The sequence below is a fragment of the Nerophis lumbriciformis genome, linkage group LG10 (assembly GCF_033978685.3).
Source record: "Nerophis lumbriciformis linkage group LG10, RoL_Nlum_v2.1, whole genome shotgun sequence".
Classification (NCBI taxonomy): Eukaryota; Metazoa; Chordata; class Actinopteri; order Syngnathiformes; family Syngnathidae; genus Nerophis; species Nerophis lumbriciformis.
Genome location: NC_084557.2, coordinates 2,764,516 through 2,784,381, shown reverse-complemented (window position 1 = coordinate 2,784,381; position 19,866 = coordinate 2,764,516). Strand labels below are relative to the sequence as shown.

Below are 19,866 nucleotides of genomic sequence, written 5' to 3'. Positions count from 1 at the left end.
TTGACATAAATAATGTCCATTGTGCATGTGACTTAGATAAAATAGAAGTTTTCGTGTTAATACACACGGCAAACATTGCACACACGTGGTTGAACACAATTAAACCTAGTGTAGTTTCATCGCCCTCTGCTGGTCAAATTTAAGCAGTTCAACCACAAATACAAAAGACTTCACAAAGTCAGCATTTTCGATACATACTTTTGTGATTTATATAGATTTTTGTTCAGGGTGGATAGTGCCATCTTCTTCTACTCACCCCTCTGCTGCTTCATTGTGACACATATGCTTGCTGTTGCCCCCTGTGGGGTGGCAGCAGTACTGCAACCATGGTTGTATTGGTTAAATTGAGACTTTTTGGCCAAATGAATAGCTTTGGCGCTCCAGATGTTGCCCGCCGACTAAAGTTATCACCTCTGTCATCCACGGTCAGATTCCCCGAAGGATCCCAGCCGCAAAGTGGAGGACGACACCGTCATATTCAGCCAGGTGCAGACGGGATCCAGCGCCGTGTACCAGTGTAACGTCTCCAACCAGTACGGCTACCTCCTGGCCAACGCCTTCGTCAACGTTCTCTGTGAGTTCCACCGCCACATAACATTCTGCGTGGAACCGCCGACCTCACCGCACCTCACTCCCTGCAGCCGAGCCGCCCAGAGTGCTGACGCCGGCCAACAAAGTCTACCAGGTCATCAGGAACCAGCCGGCGCTCTTGGACTGCACGTCCTTTGGCTCGCCCATCCCCAAGGTCACCTGGTGAGATCTTTCATGACGAGACAACGATTCTGGGAGCTCACATGTGCTTTCCTCTTTTTGTCTTTGCGTGTGTGTGTGTGTGTGTGTGTGTGTGTGTGTGTTTGCTGTCCTTAAAAATGGCCAACTCGCATAACTTACTACTATGCGTGTGTATGGTGAAATCTACCTAGCAACAGCGGTCAGTCCTCACAACTACACAAGTGAAAATTTTTGTTTTAATTTGTGTGTTTTGCATTCTGAAGTGAGGTTGCAACTCTCTACTGCCATCTGGTGCTAGACATATTTTTTTTCATCATTCTAGCTATAGTGGAAAGGGGGGGCCCTCACAACCTACTGACCAAACGTGGGTCCACACAAAGTGCAGGACATGTATGTGTGTGTGTGTGTGTGTGTGTGTGTGTGTGTGTGTGTGTGTGTGTGCTCTGGCAATGTTTACTTAATGGGGACATTACTCTGTTTACACCAGGGGTGTCAAACTCGTTTTCTTTGAGGGCCACATCGCAGTTATGGTTGCCCTCAGTGGGCCGTTTTTAACAATGGAAGGGTTTATATATGAATATACATCATACTTGCCAACCCTCCCGAATTTTCCGGGAGACTCCCGAAATTCAGCGCCTCTCCCGAAAACCTCCCGGGACAAATATTCTCCCGAAAATCTCCCGATTTTCAGCCGGAGCTGGAGGCCACGCCCCCTCCAGCTCCATGCGGACCTGAGTGAGGACAGCCTTTTTTCACTACGGGAGGACAACAGGGTGACAAGAACTAAATCATCCAGACTAGAGATACATTGTATTATTATGTTTCATCCATCCATCCATCCATCTTCTTCCGCTTATCCGAGGTCGGGTCGCGGGGGCAGCAGCCTAAGCAGGGAAGCCCAGACTTCCCTCTCCCCAGCCACTTCGTCCAGCTCTTCCTGTGGGACCCCGAGGCGTTCCCAGGCCAGCCGGGAGACATAGTCTTCCCAACGTGTCCTGGGTCTTCCCCGCGGCCTCCTACCAGTCGGGCGTGCCCTAAACACCTCCCTAGGGAGGCGTTCGGGTGGCATCCTGACCAGATGCCCGAACCACCTCATCTGGCTCCTCTCCATGTGGAGGAGCAGCGGCTTTACTTTGAGCTCCTCCCGGATGGCAGAGCTTCTCACCCTATCTCTAAGGGAGAGCCCCGCCACCCGGCGGAGGAAGCTCATTTCAGCCGCTTGTACCCGTGATCTTGTCCTTTCGGTCATGACCCAAAGCTCATGACCATAGGTGAGGATGGGAACGTAGATCGACCGGTAAATCGAGAGCTTTGCCCTCCGGCTCAGTTCCTTCTTCACCACAACGGATCGATACAGCGTCCGCATTACTGAAGACGCCGCACCGATCCGCCTGTCGATCTCACGATCCACTCTTCCCCCACTCGTGAACAAGACTCCGAGGTACTTGAACTCCTCCACTTGGGGCAAGATCTCCTCCCCAACCCGGAGATGGCACTCCACCCTTTTCCGGGAGAGAACCATGGACTCGGACTTGGAGGTGCTGATTCCCATCCCAGTCGCTTCACACTCGGCTGCGAACCGATCCAGTGAGAGCTGAAGATCTTGGCCGGAGGAAGCCATCAGGACCACATCATCTGCAAATAGCAGAGACCTAATCCTGCAGCCACCAAACCAGATCCCCTCAAAACCTTGACTGCGCCTAGAAATTCTGTCCATAAAAGTTATGAACAGAATCGGTGACAAAGGGCAGCCTTGGCGGAGTCCAACCCTCACTGGAAAAGTGTCCAAGCGGACCAAGCTCTGGCACCGAGCATACAGGGAGCGGACCGCCACAATCAGACAGTCCGTTACCCCATACTCTCTGAGCACTCCCCACAGGACTTCCCGAGGGACACGGTCGAATGCCTTCTCCAAGTCCACAAAACACATGTAGACTGGTTGGGCAAACTCCCATGCACCCTCAAGGACCCTGCCGAGAGTATAGAGCTGGTCCACAGTTCCACGACCAGGACGAAAACCACACTGTTCCTCCTGAATCCGAGGTTCGACTATCCGGCGTAGCCTCCTCTCCAGTACACCTGAATAGACCTTACCGGGAAGGCTGAGGAGTGTGATCCCACGATAGTTAGAACACACCCTCCGGTTCCCTTTCTTAAAGAGAGGAACCACCACCCCGGTCTGCCAATCCAGAGGTACCGCCCCCGATGTCCACGCGATGCTGCAGAGTCTTGTCAACCAAGACAGCCCCACAGCATCCAGAGCCTTAAGGAACTCCGGGCGGATCTCATCTACCCCTGGGGCCTTGCCACCGAGGAGCTTTTTAACTACCTCAGCATCCCCAGAAATAGGAGAGCCCACCACAGACTCCCCAGGCACTGCTTCCTCATAGGAAGACGTGTTGGTGGGATTGAGGAGGTCTTCGAAGTATTCCCTCCACCGAGCCACAACATCCGCAGTCGAGGTCAGCAGAACACCATCCCCGCCATACACGGTGTTGATAGTGCACTGCTTCCCTTTCCTGAGGCGGCGGATGGTGGTCCAGAATTGCTTCGAAGCCGTCCGGAAGTCGTTTTCCATGGCCTCCCCGAACTCCTCCCATGTCCGAGTTTTTTTTATTTATTATGTTTATCTTACCTAAAAATAAATAGATATTTATTAATTTAAAAAAAACAAAAAACTAAATACATGTTTACTATATTTTGCTAAAAACATCAAAATTAATTGTATTTTAATTTTTATTTTTTCTGACTCCTTATTACATCCAGCCATATAATTTTACATATTCTATGGTATATAAACATATTTGAAATAATTAATTTTAAATTATCATAATAATTCATTTAAAATGACCATATTTAATTATTGAAATAATTGCTTGTTTATCAACAACTTTAGCATTTTATTCATTACATTTTGAAGCTCTCAGAAGCCAAGTTATGTTATATTCCTTAATATTTATTTATGCAAGTTTGAAGTATCAATTATCCAAAAACAGTTTTGTTTGCATATTTTCAGGATGGAGATATTATACATATATATATATATATATATATATATATATATATATATATATATATATATATATATATATATATATATATATATATATATATGCAAACAAAACTGTGTATGGATAATTGATACTTCAAACTTGCATAAATAAATATTAAGGAATATAACATAACTTGGCTTCTGAGAGTTTCAAAATGTAATGAATAAAATGCTAAAGTTGTTGATAAACAAGCAATTATTTCAATAATTAAATATGGTCATTTTAAATGAATTATTATGATAATTTAAAATTAATTATTTCATATATGTTTATTTTAATGTATAATTCTATGGCTGGATGTAATAAGGAGTCAGAAAAAATACAAATAAAAATACAATTAATTTTGATGTTTTTAGCACAATATAGTAAAATGTATTTCGCTTTTGTTTTTTTTAAATTAGTAAATATATTTATTTTTAGGTAAGATAAACATAATAATACAATGTATCTCTAGTCTGGATGATTTAGTTCTTGTCACCCTGTTGTCCTCCCGTCATGAAAAAAGGCTGTCCTCACTCAGGTCCGCATGATGCCCGTGTGATGTTGCTCACATGGACTCCACTCAATGCTCAGGGACTTTTTGCCTTTGCTCACACACATGAACAATTAGAGGGAACATTGGTCCTCAGTAGTCATGTACAAATTTGTGTGAATTATGCAAAATTCTTTAAATTTGGTCCCCATGAACCATATGAACTCTTTTTTTCCCCAGTAAGAATGATCAGCACATTACTTCATCAATCCAGAGATTTAAAGACGTGTATGAGCTAACTGGGCAGTGGACATTTTACACCATTTTTTTATGCCTCCACAAAGGCTGGTCCCCACAAGTCATGATCAAAAACTTTTTCCCCATTCCAAATGATAACTACATACCTGCCAACAACTCCGGTTTTCCCGTAATTAGTACGGTTTTCATCAACCTATTCCGGGTTACGGTTGCAGTGATAAAAAATACGGTTTTTCATTAATTAATTTTATTTATTTTTTTTAAGTTTTATTCACGAAATCGCGTAACAACAATGACAATCGACACTGCTTCCCGTAACTTCCTATCGAGCCATTCCGAATGCCAAGCACGAGGCACCAGTTGCCATTGTTTCCAAACGAGCGAACGATCATGGAATCAGCCGGAGAAAAATCGCAAACGAGTCTTAAACCGAAAAGAAAACTGCAGTCATTCCGTGAAGAATATTCAAAAGCCTATCCGGGAATAATTATCCGTTCCAAAAAGGGTGAAAACTACGCGAATTGCACCTTGTGCAGACAAGATTTTTCGATCGGACACGGAGGAATTAGCGATGTAAAAGACCACGTTGGGACAAAAGAACACAAGTCTAATGCCGTTGCTAGCGATACAAGTGGAAAACTTTCAACGTTTTTCGGATTTTAACCACAAAAAGGTAATGGCACCAATGTTATCTATTGGAATTGTTTAGTACTGTTATACTGTTAAAAGTGTTTATACTATTTATGCTTTCAAGTCCAAGTTGAAGAAATCTTGTTAAATGTTGACAGCATAACTACCAAAATACAGAAGTATGTCCTTAATATTTTTGCAGTGCTATTTCTGTTGAAAAGTTCAAATGATTACATTAGAGATGTGATGTGCCACTTTTCAAGTGTCTGATGGCTTCAATTAATTTTCATTAATTTTTCATATTTTGAATTCTTTTGAAAGGCTTACAAAAAAACTACATTTGAATTGTAATTCCATGCCATTGACAGGACTATTAATTTTAATGAAGTTAGCTTACCATGTTTACAGTATGATAATTGTGATAGAAATGTGAATTTTAGGCACAGAATATTTTTTACAATTGAACAAGGCAGTAGATTATACAAGCTTGGACAGAAAGTTAATAATGACACCAATTTTTTTTTTAATGGAATTGTTTAGTACTGTTTTACCATTTGTTTACTGTAAAAAGTGTTTATACTGTTTATACTTTCAATTAAAAAGTCTTGTGAAAGGTTGACAGGATAACTGGCATTAACTGTCAAAATAATTTCAAACTATTGAAGTTAGTTTACAGAATAAACATGTCAATCAACCCATATGATTTTTGCTGTAATATTTTGTTTTGAAAAGTCACTGTGACTGATAGAAAAGTGATGGTTTTAGCAACATTTTAACCTGTCTGAATGCAATCAATCACTTTGTCCTGGACCTACCGGGGACTGCGGCCCCTGGACCCTGGCTACTAGGTTTTTCTGATTTCAAAAGTTGGCAGGTATGTAACTAGTATGTGTGTGTGTGTGTGTTAGGTTCAAGGACAGTCGTTCAGGCACCCTGGATGCGGAGACTCACACCATGCACGACAACGGCACTCTCGAAATAGGCGTGGCTCAGCCTAAGCACGGGGGGAAATACACCTGCGTGGCCCGGAACTCCCTGGGGATCTACGAGAACCACGTCCACCTGGAGGTCAAAGGTCAGCCGCCGACTTGCCGCGTCAAACCCGACGTTGCGTCGTCACGACTTATTGACGACCGTCGCGCTCTTGCCTTCAGAGCCCACGCGCATCCTGAAGCAGCCCGAGTACCGAGTGGTCCAGCGGGGCAGGTCCGTGGTGTTCGAGTGCAAAGTCAAGCACGACTCGTCGCTCGTGCCCACGATGACTTGGCTGAAGGACCAGAGCGAGCTGCCCGACGATGACAGGTCTGAGCTGACACAAATATTCATTTTTCATCAAGTTGTACATGTGCCTTCTGCCTACACTATTGTACGGACCATAGGGCGCAGCGGATTATAAGGCGCACTGCCGATCAATGCTCTATTTTTCATCTTTTTCCATATATAAGGCGCACCGGATTATAAGGCGCATTAAAGGAGTCATATTATTATGATTATTTTCTACCTATAAAAGACTTCCTTGTGGTCTACATAACATGTAATGGTGGTTCTTTGCTCAAAATGTTGCATAGATGATGTTTTACACATCTTCTTCAAGTCACTTTCTGGGTCTTATTTACGTGCCTCCACTTGGACAGCGTCACTCAGACATTCAGACTTTACTTCAATCAATAACAAAGCAGTATCTCCTCATCCGTGGCTCACTAGTGCAACAACAACGCTCGTGACCGGAACTCTCTTAATAACTAAAGTTCCTTGGGTGAATAATGTCACTCACTACACCGGTATGTTTTAGAGCTTTCATGACGAGTTTACTGCATACTTGCCAACCTTGAGACCTCCGATTTCGGGAGGTGAGGGGTGGGGGCGTGGTTGGGGGTGGGGCGGGGCGTGGTTAAGAGGGGAGGAGTATATTGACAGCTAGTATTCACCAAGTCAAGTATTTCATACATATGTATATATATATATATATATATATATATATATATATATATATATATATATATGTATGTGTATGTATATATATATATATATATATATATATATATATATATATATATATATATATATATATATATATATATATATATATATATAAATATATATAGATAGATAGATAGATAGATAGATAGATATATATATATATATATATATATATATATATATTTATATATATATATATATATATATATATATATATATATATATATATATATATATATATATATATATATATTTATATATATATATATATATATATATATATATGTAGATATCTACATCCTGAAAATATGCAAACAAAACTGTGTTTAGATAATTGATACTTCAAACTTGCATAAATAAATATTAAGGAATATAACATAACTTGGCTTCTGAGAGTTTCAAAATGTAATGAATAAAATGCTAAAGTTGTTTATAAACAAGCAATTATTTTAATAATTAAATATGATCATTTTAAATGAATTATTATGATAATTTAAAATCAATTATTTCAAATATGTTTATTTTAATGTATAATTCTATTGCTGGATGTAATAAGGAGTCACAAAAAAATAAAAATAAAAATACAATTAATTTTGATGTTTTTAGCAAAATATAGTAAAAATGTATTTAGTTTATTTTTTATTTTTTATTAATAAATATATTTATTTTTAGGTAAAATAAACATAATAATACAATTTATCTCTCGTCTGGATGATTTAGTTCTTGTCACCCTGTTGTCCTCCCGTCATGAAAAAAGGCTGTCCTCACTCAGGTCCGCATGGAGCTGGAGGGGGGCGTGGCCTCCAGCTCCGGCTGAAAATCGGGAGATTTTCGGGAGAATATTTGTCCCGGGAGGTTTTGGGGAGAGGCGCTGAATTTCGGGAGTCTCCCGGAAAATTCGGGAGGGTTGGCAAGTATGGTTTACTGCCAGATATAAGTAAGAACTTTACACTACTTTATATTAGAAATGGCTTATGTGTGTGTATATGTCTAAATAAATGAACACTGAAATTCAAGTATTTCTTTTATTTATATATATATATAAATATATATATATATATATATATATATATATATATATATATATATATATATATATATATATATATATATATATATATATATATGTATATATATATATATATATATATATATATATATATATATGTATATATATATATATATATATATATATATATATATATATATATATATATATATATATATATATATATATATATATTAGAGATGCGCGGTTTGCGGGCACAACCGCGGAGTCCGCGGATTATCCGCGGATCGGGCGGATGAAATTTTAAAAAATTTGATTTTATCCGCGGGTCGGGTCGGGTCGGGTCGGGTCGGGTCGGGCGGTTGAAATAAAAAAAAATTTGATTTTAAATAGATTCAGGCGGGTGGCAGTTAAACCAATTGGGAAATATATATACATAGTTAAATGTTGTTACCCACATACGAAAAACGAGCAGGCACCTGCAGCATATGCCACAACAGAAGAAAAAAAAAAAGAGATGGACACTTTTACAAAGCGGAGAAGGCCCCCGACGCCTCGCCGGGGTCCGGGACCGAGGCCCCTTCTCCCGAGAGGGCCCCACCGGGAGCCGTAGCTGAGGCGATCCGCGAGAAGGGCCGGACGCACGTCCAGGGTCACCACCGCGCCCACCGCACCGACACCCCGCCTCGTCCGCCTTCGCCGCAGCTGGCGTCACGCGCAGCAGGTAAGCAGCTTACCTGCCCGCCACCCCCGTGGCCGGGGGCTCGTAACAGGGGTCACTCCGCGCGCTCCGCCCGCGCAGCTTACCTGCCCGCCACCCCTGTTGCCGGGGGCGCGTAACAGGGGTCACTCCGCGCGCAGTGCGCTCACGAAAGGGGTGGGGCTCACCCTGGTTGATATAGACAGCAGGATGGTGGCCATGGACGTCGGAACCCGCTAAGGAGTGTGTAACAACCCACCTGCCGAATCAACTAGCCCTGAAAATGGATGGCGCTGGAGCGTTGGGCCCATACCCGGCCGTCGCCGGCAGAGAGACGCGCTTGGAGGTGCGCTCAGCGCGGCTCCCATATGATTGCGCACTGGTGTGCGTCTGGGTCGTGACAGCGTGGCACGCGAATGTCTGTGCTGCATTGGATCAGTCTCCTTTCTTTAACAGGCAAAAGCTTTATAACCTCACTAATGCCTTGCATCGTCTATATTAGATATATAACAACGGGCGGGTGCGGGCGGATGGCGGGCGGGTGCGGTTCTGATCAAATGTTACATCGGGTGGATGGCGGATGGTTGACGACTTTCTGATGCGGTTGCGGATGAAATAATTGCCTATCCGCGCATCTCTAATATATATATATATATATATATATATATATATATATATATATATATATATATATATATATATATATATATATAATAAAAGAAAATATATTTTTATAGCTAGAATTCACTGAAAGTCAAGTATTTCTTATATATATATTTATATATATATATATATATATATATATATATATATATATATATATATATATATATATATATATATATATATATATATATATATATATATATATATATATATATATATATATATATGAAATACTTGACTTGGTGAATTCGAGCTGTAAATATACTCCTCCCCTCTTAACCACGCCCCCCGCTCCCACCCCCCACCCCCCACCTCCCGAAATCGGAGGTCTCAAGGTTGGCAAGTATGCTGCTAGCATACATGCTAGCCTAAAAGTTGAATCGTTTTGAAACAACTAGTCAAAGATTTCCATCTTTTTCAACCTCAAACCTTACACACGTGCTGGTGAGTCCTCAAAAGGTAAGCACCAAATGTTGTGGAAGAGAAAGTTACATTCTGTACAGTTGCTAAGTCAAACTGTTTGACTAATAGCGCCACCGTGTGGTGTATTTGTAACATGGTACATGGTTCAGGTGCATGTTTACTCACACTTTGGTGTGGGACTCATCGTGTGAAAAGGGCGTCGTCATTTCGGGTCAACTTCATACCTGCCCACTACTCCGGTTTTCCCGTAATTAGTACGGTTTTCATCAACGGTTGCAGTGATAAAAAATACGGTTTTTCATTAATTTAATTTTTTTTTTTTTTTAAAAAGGTTTATTCACGAAATCGCGTAACAACAATGACAATCGACACTGCTTCCCGTAACTTCCTTTTGAGCCATTCCGAATGCCATGCGCGAGGCTATTTATAGCACCGCTGCCAAGCACGAGGCACCTGTTGCCATTGTTTCCAAACGAGCGAACGATCATGGAATCAGCCGGAGAAAAATCGCATACGAGTCTTAAACCGAAAAGAAAACTGCAGTCATTCCGTGAAGAATATTCAAAACTCCCGTTCCAAAAAGGGTGAAAACTACGCGAATTGCACCTTGTGCAGACAAGATTTTTCGATCGGACACGGAGGAATTAGCGATGTAAAAGACCACGTTGGGACAAAAAAACACAAGTCTAATGCCGTTGCTAGCGATACAAGTGGAAAACTTTCAACGTTTTTCGTCGCCCGAACATATTCTTTGGATGTGATAAATGCCGAAGTTTTATTTACGGAGGCAATAATTGAGCATGGACTTCCAATCGCACTGGCTGATCACGTGGGACAGTTAAATGTTTGTAATGCAACCTTTAAAAATCATTACGCGGTGATCGCGGTCCCAAAAATAAACTTTTCTTGCATGATAATGTCCAGAAAAATTCGCTTTATATTACTATAGAGTCCTTTTAACGAATGAGTTTGATGGTTTATCACAAAACTTAAATGAAAGAAGTCCTTTGTTCTCCTGCACCATGCATGCGCTTTGGCCTTGCTTCGTGTTTGGTGCGCAATCCTGTCGGCTGTATTTCACAGCACGTCTTTGACAACTTGAAGTGGCATAAAACATTTAAAACAAAGGGGTTATAGGAACAATCACTTTCAGTGTTTTATGCCACTTCAAGTTGTCAAAGACGGTATGCTGGTGCCCGACTGCCACAAGTGGAACAAACATTTGAAACAAAGGGGTTATAGGAACAATCACTTTCAGTGTTTTATGCCACTTCAAGTAAACTTATCATAAAGTTACCATATAATTTTTGCAGTATGATCAATCTGATAGATCGATCGGACACGGAGGAATTAGCGATGTAAAAGACCACGTTGGGACAAAAAAACACAAGTCTAATGCCGTTGCTAGCGATACAAGTGGAAAACTTTCAACGTTTTTCGTCGCCCAAACAGATTCTTTGGATGTGATAAATGCCGAAGTTTTATTTACGGAGGCAATAATTGAGCAAACAAAAAGGTAATGACACCAATGTTATCTATTGGAATTGTTTAGTACTGTTATACTGTTAAAAGTGTTTATACTATTTATGCTTTCAAGTCCAAGTTGAAGAAATCTTGTTAAATGTTGACAGCATAACTACCAAAATACAGAAGTATGTCCTTAATATTTTTGCAGTGCTATTTCTGTTGAAAAGTTCAAATGATTACATTAGAGATGTGATGTGCCACTTTTCAAGTGTCTGATGGCTTAAATTAATTTTCGTAAATTTTTCATATTTTGAATTCTTTTGAAAGGCTTACCAAAAAACTACATTTGAATTGTAATTCCATGCTATTGACAGGACTATTAATTTGAATGAAGTTAGCTTACCATGTTTACAGTATGATAATTGTGATAGAAATGTGAATTTTAGGCACAGAATATGTTTTACAATTGAACAAGGCAGTAGATTATACAAGCTTGGACAGAAAGTTAATAATGACACCAATTTTATTTTAAATGGAATTGTTTAGTACTGTTTTACCATTTGTTTACTGTAAAAAGTGTTTATACTGTTTATACTTTGGATGGCATGGCGTAGTGGGTAGAGCAACCGTGCCAGAAACCTGAGGTTTGCAGGTTCGCTCCCCGCCTCTTACCATCCAAAAATCGCTACCGTTGTGTCCTTGGGCGGGACACTTCACCCTTTGCCCCCGGTGCCACTCACACCGGTGAATTGAATGATAGGTGGTGGTCGGAGGGGCCGTTGGCGCAAATTGCAGCCACGCTTCCGTCAGTTTACCCCAGGGCAGCTGTGGCTATGAAAGTAGCTTACCACCACCAGGTGTGAATGATTGATGGGTTCAACATGTAAAGCGACTTTGGGTACTTAGAAAAGCGCTATATAAATCCCAGTTATTATTATTATTATTATTATTATTATTATTATTATTATTATTATTATACTTTCAATGAACAAATTGAAGTCTTGTGAAAGGTTGACAGGATAACTGGCATTAACTGTCAAAATAATTTCAAACTATTGAACTTAGCTTACAGAATAAACATGTCAATCAACCCATATGATTTTTGCTGTAATATTTTTGTTTTGAAAAGTCACTGTGACTGATAGAAAAGTGATGGTTTTAGCAACATTTTAACCTGTCTGAATGCTAATAATCATTTTGCGTCGGGGGGCGAAGGAACCCCCCACCAGGACTTTGTCCTGGACCTACCGGGGCCTGCGGCCCCTGGACCCTGGCTACTAGGTTTTTCTGATTTCAAAAGTTGGCAGGTATGCAACTTCAACTGAACACGTTTTTTTTCCTTTGGTTTTGTTTGAAAGCAGATTCTTGGTGGACTCTGACAGCCTCACCATCAGCGACGTGGCGGAGAGCGACGCCGGCGTGTACACGTGCATCATGAACACCACTCTGGACCAGGACTCCGCCAGCGCCGAGCTCACCGTCGTCGGTAGGCCTACACGCCATGTTGCGCCGAGTCACACGCCATTAGAGGCTCTCTGGCCTTTCAAGTCCTTCTCCCACACTGCAAAAAGTCAGCGTTCAAAAACAAGAAAAAAAATATACAAAAATGAGGGGTATTTTATTTGAACTAAGCAAAATTATCTGCCAATAGAACAAGAAAATTTGGCTTGTCAAGACTTTACAAAACAAGTAAAATTAGCTAACCTCAATGAACCCCAAAATAGCTTAAAATAAGTATATTCTCACTAATAACAAGTGCACTTTTCTTGGTAGAAAAAAAAGAGACCTTTTTGCTCAATATGTTGAAAAATATTCCTAAATGAAGTGCCATTATCTTGACATAATGATATTACATTTCTTGAAACCAGCAAACTTATACTAAAAACGAATTTATTGTTCTTAATGGAAAGGCAACAAGGCAAGCGCTTGTTACTCTCGGGGTCTCCTAGCCGCTCAGGCAAATCATATTGTCTAAAAATGCATTTTTCCATGGATAACATGACATCATCGCGCCAAGTGTGTGCTCTTTCAGTCAATTAGTGCGTATATATACAGCCAAAATGTTTTTAATTGTCATTTTGAGGAATTTATCTGAATGTGCATGAACTATTTCTGTTCAAAATTGTTAGAAATGTTAAATGTTTAAATATTAACTGTCAGTTTACTGTACTAACAAACTACAAAAAAAAAGGAAGCAAACAAAAGGCGCGCACAAGGGCGGAAGTACAAAACTTGACTATAAACACAAAACTTGCACAACGGCAGAAACTATGAACAATGAAACAAAACTTGCAAACTATGGCATGAATAAAGAAAACTTACTTGGACGAGAAAACGGCACGAAAAAGCGCAGCAAGGGTCATAAGGGTGTGTGGAGAGTATGAATGCGGATGTCGCCAGAAAGACAAACTGAAAACAATGAACTTAAATACTACAGACATGATTAGTTAAAACAGGTGCGTGACTCAAAACGGGAAACAGGTGCGTGACGTGACAGGTGAAAACTAATGGCTGCTATGGTGACAAAACAAACAAAAGTGCACAAAAAGTCCAAAAACAAAACCGAACATGACTAAAACAAAACATGATCACACAGACGTGACATTGATATTCTAGTTTCAAGCATGTTTTACTCAATATAGGTCTGTGCCAACTGTACTACTATATGAGTACCTATTTTAAATGATAAATAATAATACAATTTTCTATTGTTTCATTGAAAATAAAACAGCAAAGTCCATTTGGCTGTCATCTGTTTTAATTATGAGACACAATTGTGTCAAAGTCATGATTTTTTTTTTTTCACTCTTGAAATAAGAAATGATTACTTTAAAAAAGTAGTTTTATACTTGTGAGTGTTGATGACACAGCTTTGCAACAGTTGATTGTCATATCTGTGCGATCATGTTTTGTTTTATTCATGTTCGGTTTTGTTTTTGGACTTTTTGTGCACTTTTGTTTGTTTTGTCACCACAGCAACCATTAGTTTTCACCTGTCACGTCACGCACCTGTTTCACGTTTTGAGTCACGCACCTGTTTTCACTAATCATGTCTGTAGTATTTAAGTTCATTGTTTTCAGTTTGTCTTTCTGGCGACATCCGCATTCATACTCTCCACACACCCTTATGACCCTTGCTGCGCTTTTTCATGCCGTTTTCTCGTCCAAGTTTTCTTTATTCATGCCATAGTTTGCAAGTTTTGTTTCATTGTTCATAGTTTCTGCCGTTGTGCAAGTTTTGTGTTTATAGTCAAGTTTTGTACTTCCGCCCTTGTGCGCGCCTTTTGTTTGCTTCCTTTTTTTTGGTAGTTTGTTAGTGTTTTAAATAAATATGTATTTATCTTCACGCCATGACCAGTCCAGCTTTACTTGCATCTCGGGAAAACAAACACACCATAGTCCCCGTCCTGACAGATGTCGCCAGCAAGACAAACTGAAAACAATGAACTTAAATACTACAGACATGATTAGTGAAAACAGGTGCGTGACTCAAAACGTGAAACAGGTGCGTGACGTGACAGGTGAAAACGAATGGTTGCTATGGTGACAAAACAAACAAAAGTGCACAAAAAGTCCAAAAACAAAACCGAACATGACTAAAACAAAACATGATCACACAGACATGACATTGATATTCTAGTTTCAAGCATGTTTTACTCAATATAGGTCTGTGCCAACTGTACTACTATATGAGTACCTATTTTAAATGATAAATAATAGTAAAATGTTCTATTGTTTCATTGAAAATATAACAGCAAAGTCCATTTGGCTGTCATCTGTTTTAATTATGAGACACAATTGTGTCAAAGTCATGATTTTTTTTTTTCACTCTTGAAATAAGAAATTATTTCTTTAAAAAAGTAGTTTTATACTTGTGAGTGTTGATGACACAGCTTTGCAACAGTTGATTGTCATATCTGTGCGATCATGTTTTGTTTTAGTCATGTTCGGTTTTGTTTTTGGACTTTTTGTGCACTTTTGTTTGTTTTGTCACCATAGCAACCATTAGTTTTCACCTGTCACGTCACGCACCTGTTTCACGTTTTGAGTCACACACCTGTTTTCACTAATCATGTCTGTAGTATTTAAGTTCATTGTTTTCAGTTTGTCTTTCTGGCGACATCCGCATTCATACTCTCCACACACCCTTATGACCCTTGCTGCGCTTTTTCGTGCCGTTTTCTCGTCCAAGTAAGTTTTCTTTATTCATGCCATAGTTTGCAAGTTTTGTTTCATTGTTCATAGTTTCTGCCGTTGTGCAAGTTTTGTGTTTATAGTCAAGTTTTGTACTTCCGCCCTTGTGCGCGCCTTTTGTTTGCTTCCTTTTTTTTTGTAGTTTGTTAGTGTTTTAAATAAATATGTATTTACCTTCACGCCATGACCAGTCCAGCTTTACTTGCATCTCGGGAAAACAAACACACCATAGTCCCCGTCCTGACAGATGTCGCCAGCAAGACAAACTGAAAACAATGAACTTAAATACTACAGACATGATTAGTGAAAACAGGTGCGTGACTCAAAACGTGAAACGGGTGCGTGACGTGACAGGTGAAAACTAATGGTTGCTATGGTGACAAAACAAACAAAAGTGCACAAAAAGTCCAAAAACAAAACCGAACATGACTAAAACAAAACATGATCACACAGACGTGACATTGATATTCTAGTTTCAAGCATGTTTTACTCAATATAGGTCTGTGCCAACTGTACTACTATATGAGTACCTATTTTAAATGATAAATAATAATACAATTTTCTATTGTTTCATTGAAAATAAAACAGCAAAGTCCATTTGGCTGTCATCTGTTTTAATTATGAGACACAATTGTGTCAAAGTCATGATTTTTTTTTTTTTTTCATTCTTGAAATAAGAAATGATGACTTTAAAAAAGTAGTTTTATACTTGTGAGTGTTGATGACACAGCTTTGCAACAGTTGATTGTCATATCTGTGCGATCATGTTTTGTTTTAGTCATGTTCGGTTTTGTTTTTGGACTTTTTGTGCACTTTTGTTTGTTTTGTCACCATAGCAACCATTCGTTTTCACCTGTCACATCACGCACCTTTTTCACGTTTTGAGTCACACACCTGTTTTCACTAATCATGTCTGTAGTATTTAAGTTCATTGTTTTCAGTTTGTCTTTCTGGCGACATCCGCATTCATACTCTCCACACACCCTTATGACCCTTGCTGCGCTTTTTCGTGCCGTTTTCTCGTCCAAGTAAGTTTTCTTTATTCATGCCATAGTTTGCAAGTTTTGTTTCATTGTTCATAGTTTCTGCCGCAAGTTTTGTGTTTATAGTCAAGTTTTGTACTTCCGCCCTTGTGCGCGCCTTTTGTTTGCTTCCTTTTTTTTGGTTTGTTAGTGTTTTAAAAAAATATGTATTTACCTTCACGCCATGACCAGTCCAGCTTTACTTGCATCTCGGGAAAACAAACACCCCATAGTCCCCGTCCTGACAGATGTCGCCAGCAAGACAAACTGAAAACAATGAACTTAAATACTACAGACATGATTAGTGAAAACAGGTGCGTGACTCAAAACGTGAAATGGGTGCGTGACGTGACAGGTGAAAACTAATGGTTGCTATGGTGACAAAACAAACAAAAGTGCACAAAAAGTCCAAAAACAAAACCGAACATGACTAAAACAAAACATGATCACACAGACGTGACATTGATATTCTAGTTTCAAGCATGTTTTACTCAATATAGGTCTGTGCCAACTGTACTACTATATGAGTACCTATTTGAAATGATAAATAATAATACAATTTTCTATTGTTTCATTGAAAATAAAACAGCAAAGTCCATTTGGCTGTCATCTGTTTTAATTATGAGACACAATTGTGTCAAAGTCATGATTTTTTATTTTTTTCACTCTTGAAATAAGAAATGATTACTTTAAAAAAGTAGTTTTATACTTGTGAGTGTTGATGACACAGCTCTGCAACACTTGATTGTCATATCTGTGTGATCATGTTTTGTTTTAGTCATGTTCGGTTTTGTTTTTGGACTTTTTGTGCACTTTTGTTTGTTTTGTCACCATAGCAACCATTAGTTTTCACCTGTCACGTCACGCACCTGTTTCACGTTTTGAGTCACGCACCTGTTTTCACTAATCATGTCTGTAGTATTTAAGTTCATTGTTTTCAGTTTGTCTTTCTGGCGACATCCGCATTCATACTCTCCACACACCCTTGTGACCCTTGCTGCGCTTTTTCGTGCCGTTTTCTCGTCCAAGTAAGTTTTCTTTATTCATGCCATAGTTTGCAAGTTTTGTTTCATTGTTCATAGTTTCTGCCGCAAGTTTTGTGTTTATAGTCAAGTTTTGTACTTCCGCCCTTGTGCGCGCCTTTTGTTTGCTTCCTTTTTTTTGTAGTTTGTTAGTGTTTTAAATAAATATGTATTTACCTTCACGCCATGACCAGTCCAGCTTTACTTGCATCTCGGGAAAACAAACACACCATAGTCCCCGTCCTGAGAGATGTCGCCAGCAAGACAAACTGAAAACAATGAACTTAAATTCTACACACATGATTAGTGAAAACAGGTGCGTGACTCAAAACGTGAAACAGGTGCGTGACGTGACAGGTGAAAACTAATGGTTGCTATGGTGACAAAACAAACAAAAGTGCACAAAAAGTCCAAAAACCAAACCGAACATGACTAAAACAAAACATGATCACACAGACGTGACATTGATATTCTAGTTTCAAGCATGTTTTACTCAATATAGGTCTGTGCCAACTGTACTACTATATGAGTACCTATTTTAAATGATAAATAATAATAAAATGTTCTATTGTTTCATTGAAAATAAAACAGCAAAGTCCATTTGGCTGTCATCTGTTTTAATTATGAGACACAATTGTGTCAAAGTCATGATATTTTTTTTTTTTTTTCACTCTTGAAATAAGAAATGATTACTTTAAAAAAGTAGTTTTATACTTGTGAGTGTTGATGACACAGCTTTGCAACAGTTGATTGTCATATCCGTGCGATCATGTTTTGTTTTAGTCATGTTCGGTTTTGTTTTTGGAATTTTTGTGCACTTTTGTTTGTTTTGTCACCATAGCAACCATTAGTTTTCACCTGTCACGTCACGCACCTGTTTCACGTTTTGAGTCACACACCTGTTTTCACTAATCATGTCTGTAGTATTTAAGTTCATTGTTTTCCGTTTGTCTTTCTGGCGACATCCGCATTCATACTCTCCACACACCCTTATGACCCTTGCTGCGCTTTTTCATGCCGTTTTCTCGTCCAAGTTTTCTTTATTCATGCCATAGTTTGCAAGTTTTGTTTCATTGTTCATAGTTTCTGCCGTTGTGCAAGTTTTGTGTTTATAGTCAAGTTTTGTACTTCCGCCCTTGTGCGCGCCTTTTGTTTGCTTCCTTTTTTTTTGTAGTTTGTTAGTGTTTTAAATAAATATGTATTTACCTTCACGCCATGACCAGTCCAGCTTTACTTGCATCTCGGGAAAACAAACACACCATAGTCCCCGTCCTGACAGATGTCGCCAGCAAGACAAACTGAAAACAATGAACTTAAATACTACAGACATGATTAGTGAAAACAGGTGCGTGACTCAAAACGTGAAACGGGTGCGTGACGTGACAGGTGAAAACTAATGGTTGCTATGGTGACAAAACAAGCAAAAGTGCACAAAAAGTCCAAAAACAAAACCGAACATGACTAAAACAAAACATGATCACACAGACGTGACATTGATATTCTAGTTTCAAGCATGTTTTACTCAATATAGGTCTGTGCCAACTGTACTACTATATGAGTACCTATTTTAAATGATAAATAATAATAAAATGTTCTATTGTTTCATTGAAAATAAAACAGCAAAGTCCATTTGGCTGTCATCTGTTTTAATTATGAGACACAATTGTGTCAAAGTCATGATTTATTTTTATTTTTTTCACTCTTGAAATAAGAAATGATGACTTTAAAAAAGTAGTTTTATACTTGTGAGTGTTGATGACACAGCTTTGCAACACTTGATTGTCATATCTGTGCGATCATGTTTTGTTTTAGTCATGTTCGGTTTTGTTTTTGGACTTTTTGTGCACTTTTGTTTGTTTTGTCACCATAGCAACCATTAGTTTTCACCTGTCACGTCACGCACCTGTTTCACGTTTTGAGTCACACACCTGTTTTCACTAATCATGTCTGTAGTATTTAAGTTCATTGTTTTCAGTTTGTCTTTCTGGCGACATCCGCATTCATACTCTCCACACACCCTTATGACCCTTGCTGCGCTTTTTCGTGCCGTTTTCTCGTCCAAGTAAGTTTTCTTTATTCATGCCATAGTTTGCAAGTTTTGTTTCATTGTTCATAGTTTCTGCCGCAAGTTTTGTGTTTATAGTCAAGTTTTGTACTTCCGCCCTTGTGCGCGCCTTTTGTTTGCTTCCTTTTTTTTTGTAGTTTGTTAGTGTTTTAAATAAATATGTATTTACCTTC

The 19,866-nt window shown here is 39.2% G+C and overlaps 1 protein-coding gene across 3 annotated transcripts in view; it reads left to right on the top strand.

The window, feature by feature from the left end:
* The window catches only part of LOC133612751 (neuronal cell adhesion molecule-like), a 274,321-nt gene that overhangs the window by 177,609 nt on the left and 76,846 nt on the right, over nucleotides 1-19,866 (top strand). For all 3 annotated transcript variants that reach the window (XM_061970426.2, XM_061970425.2, XM_061970423.2), the window contains 5 exons: nucleotides 431-574; nucleotides 642-753; nucleotides 6,054-6,220; nucleotides 6,300-6,447; nucleotides 12,752-12,876. In XM_061970426.2, the coding sequence (XP_061826410.2) occupies nucleotides 431-574; nucleotides 642-753; nucleotides 6,054-6,220; nucleotides 6,300-6,447; nucleotides 12,752-12,876 (696 nt within the window). The remainder of the gene's footprint in view (nucleotides 1-430; nucleotides 575-641; nucleotides 754-6,053; nucleotides 6,221-6,299; nucleotides 6,448-12,751; nucleotides 12,877-19,866) is intronic.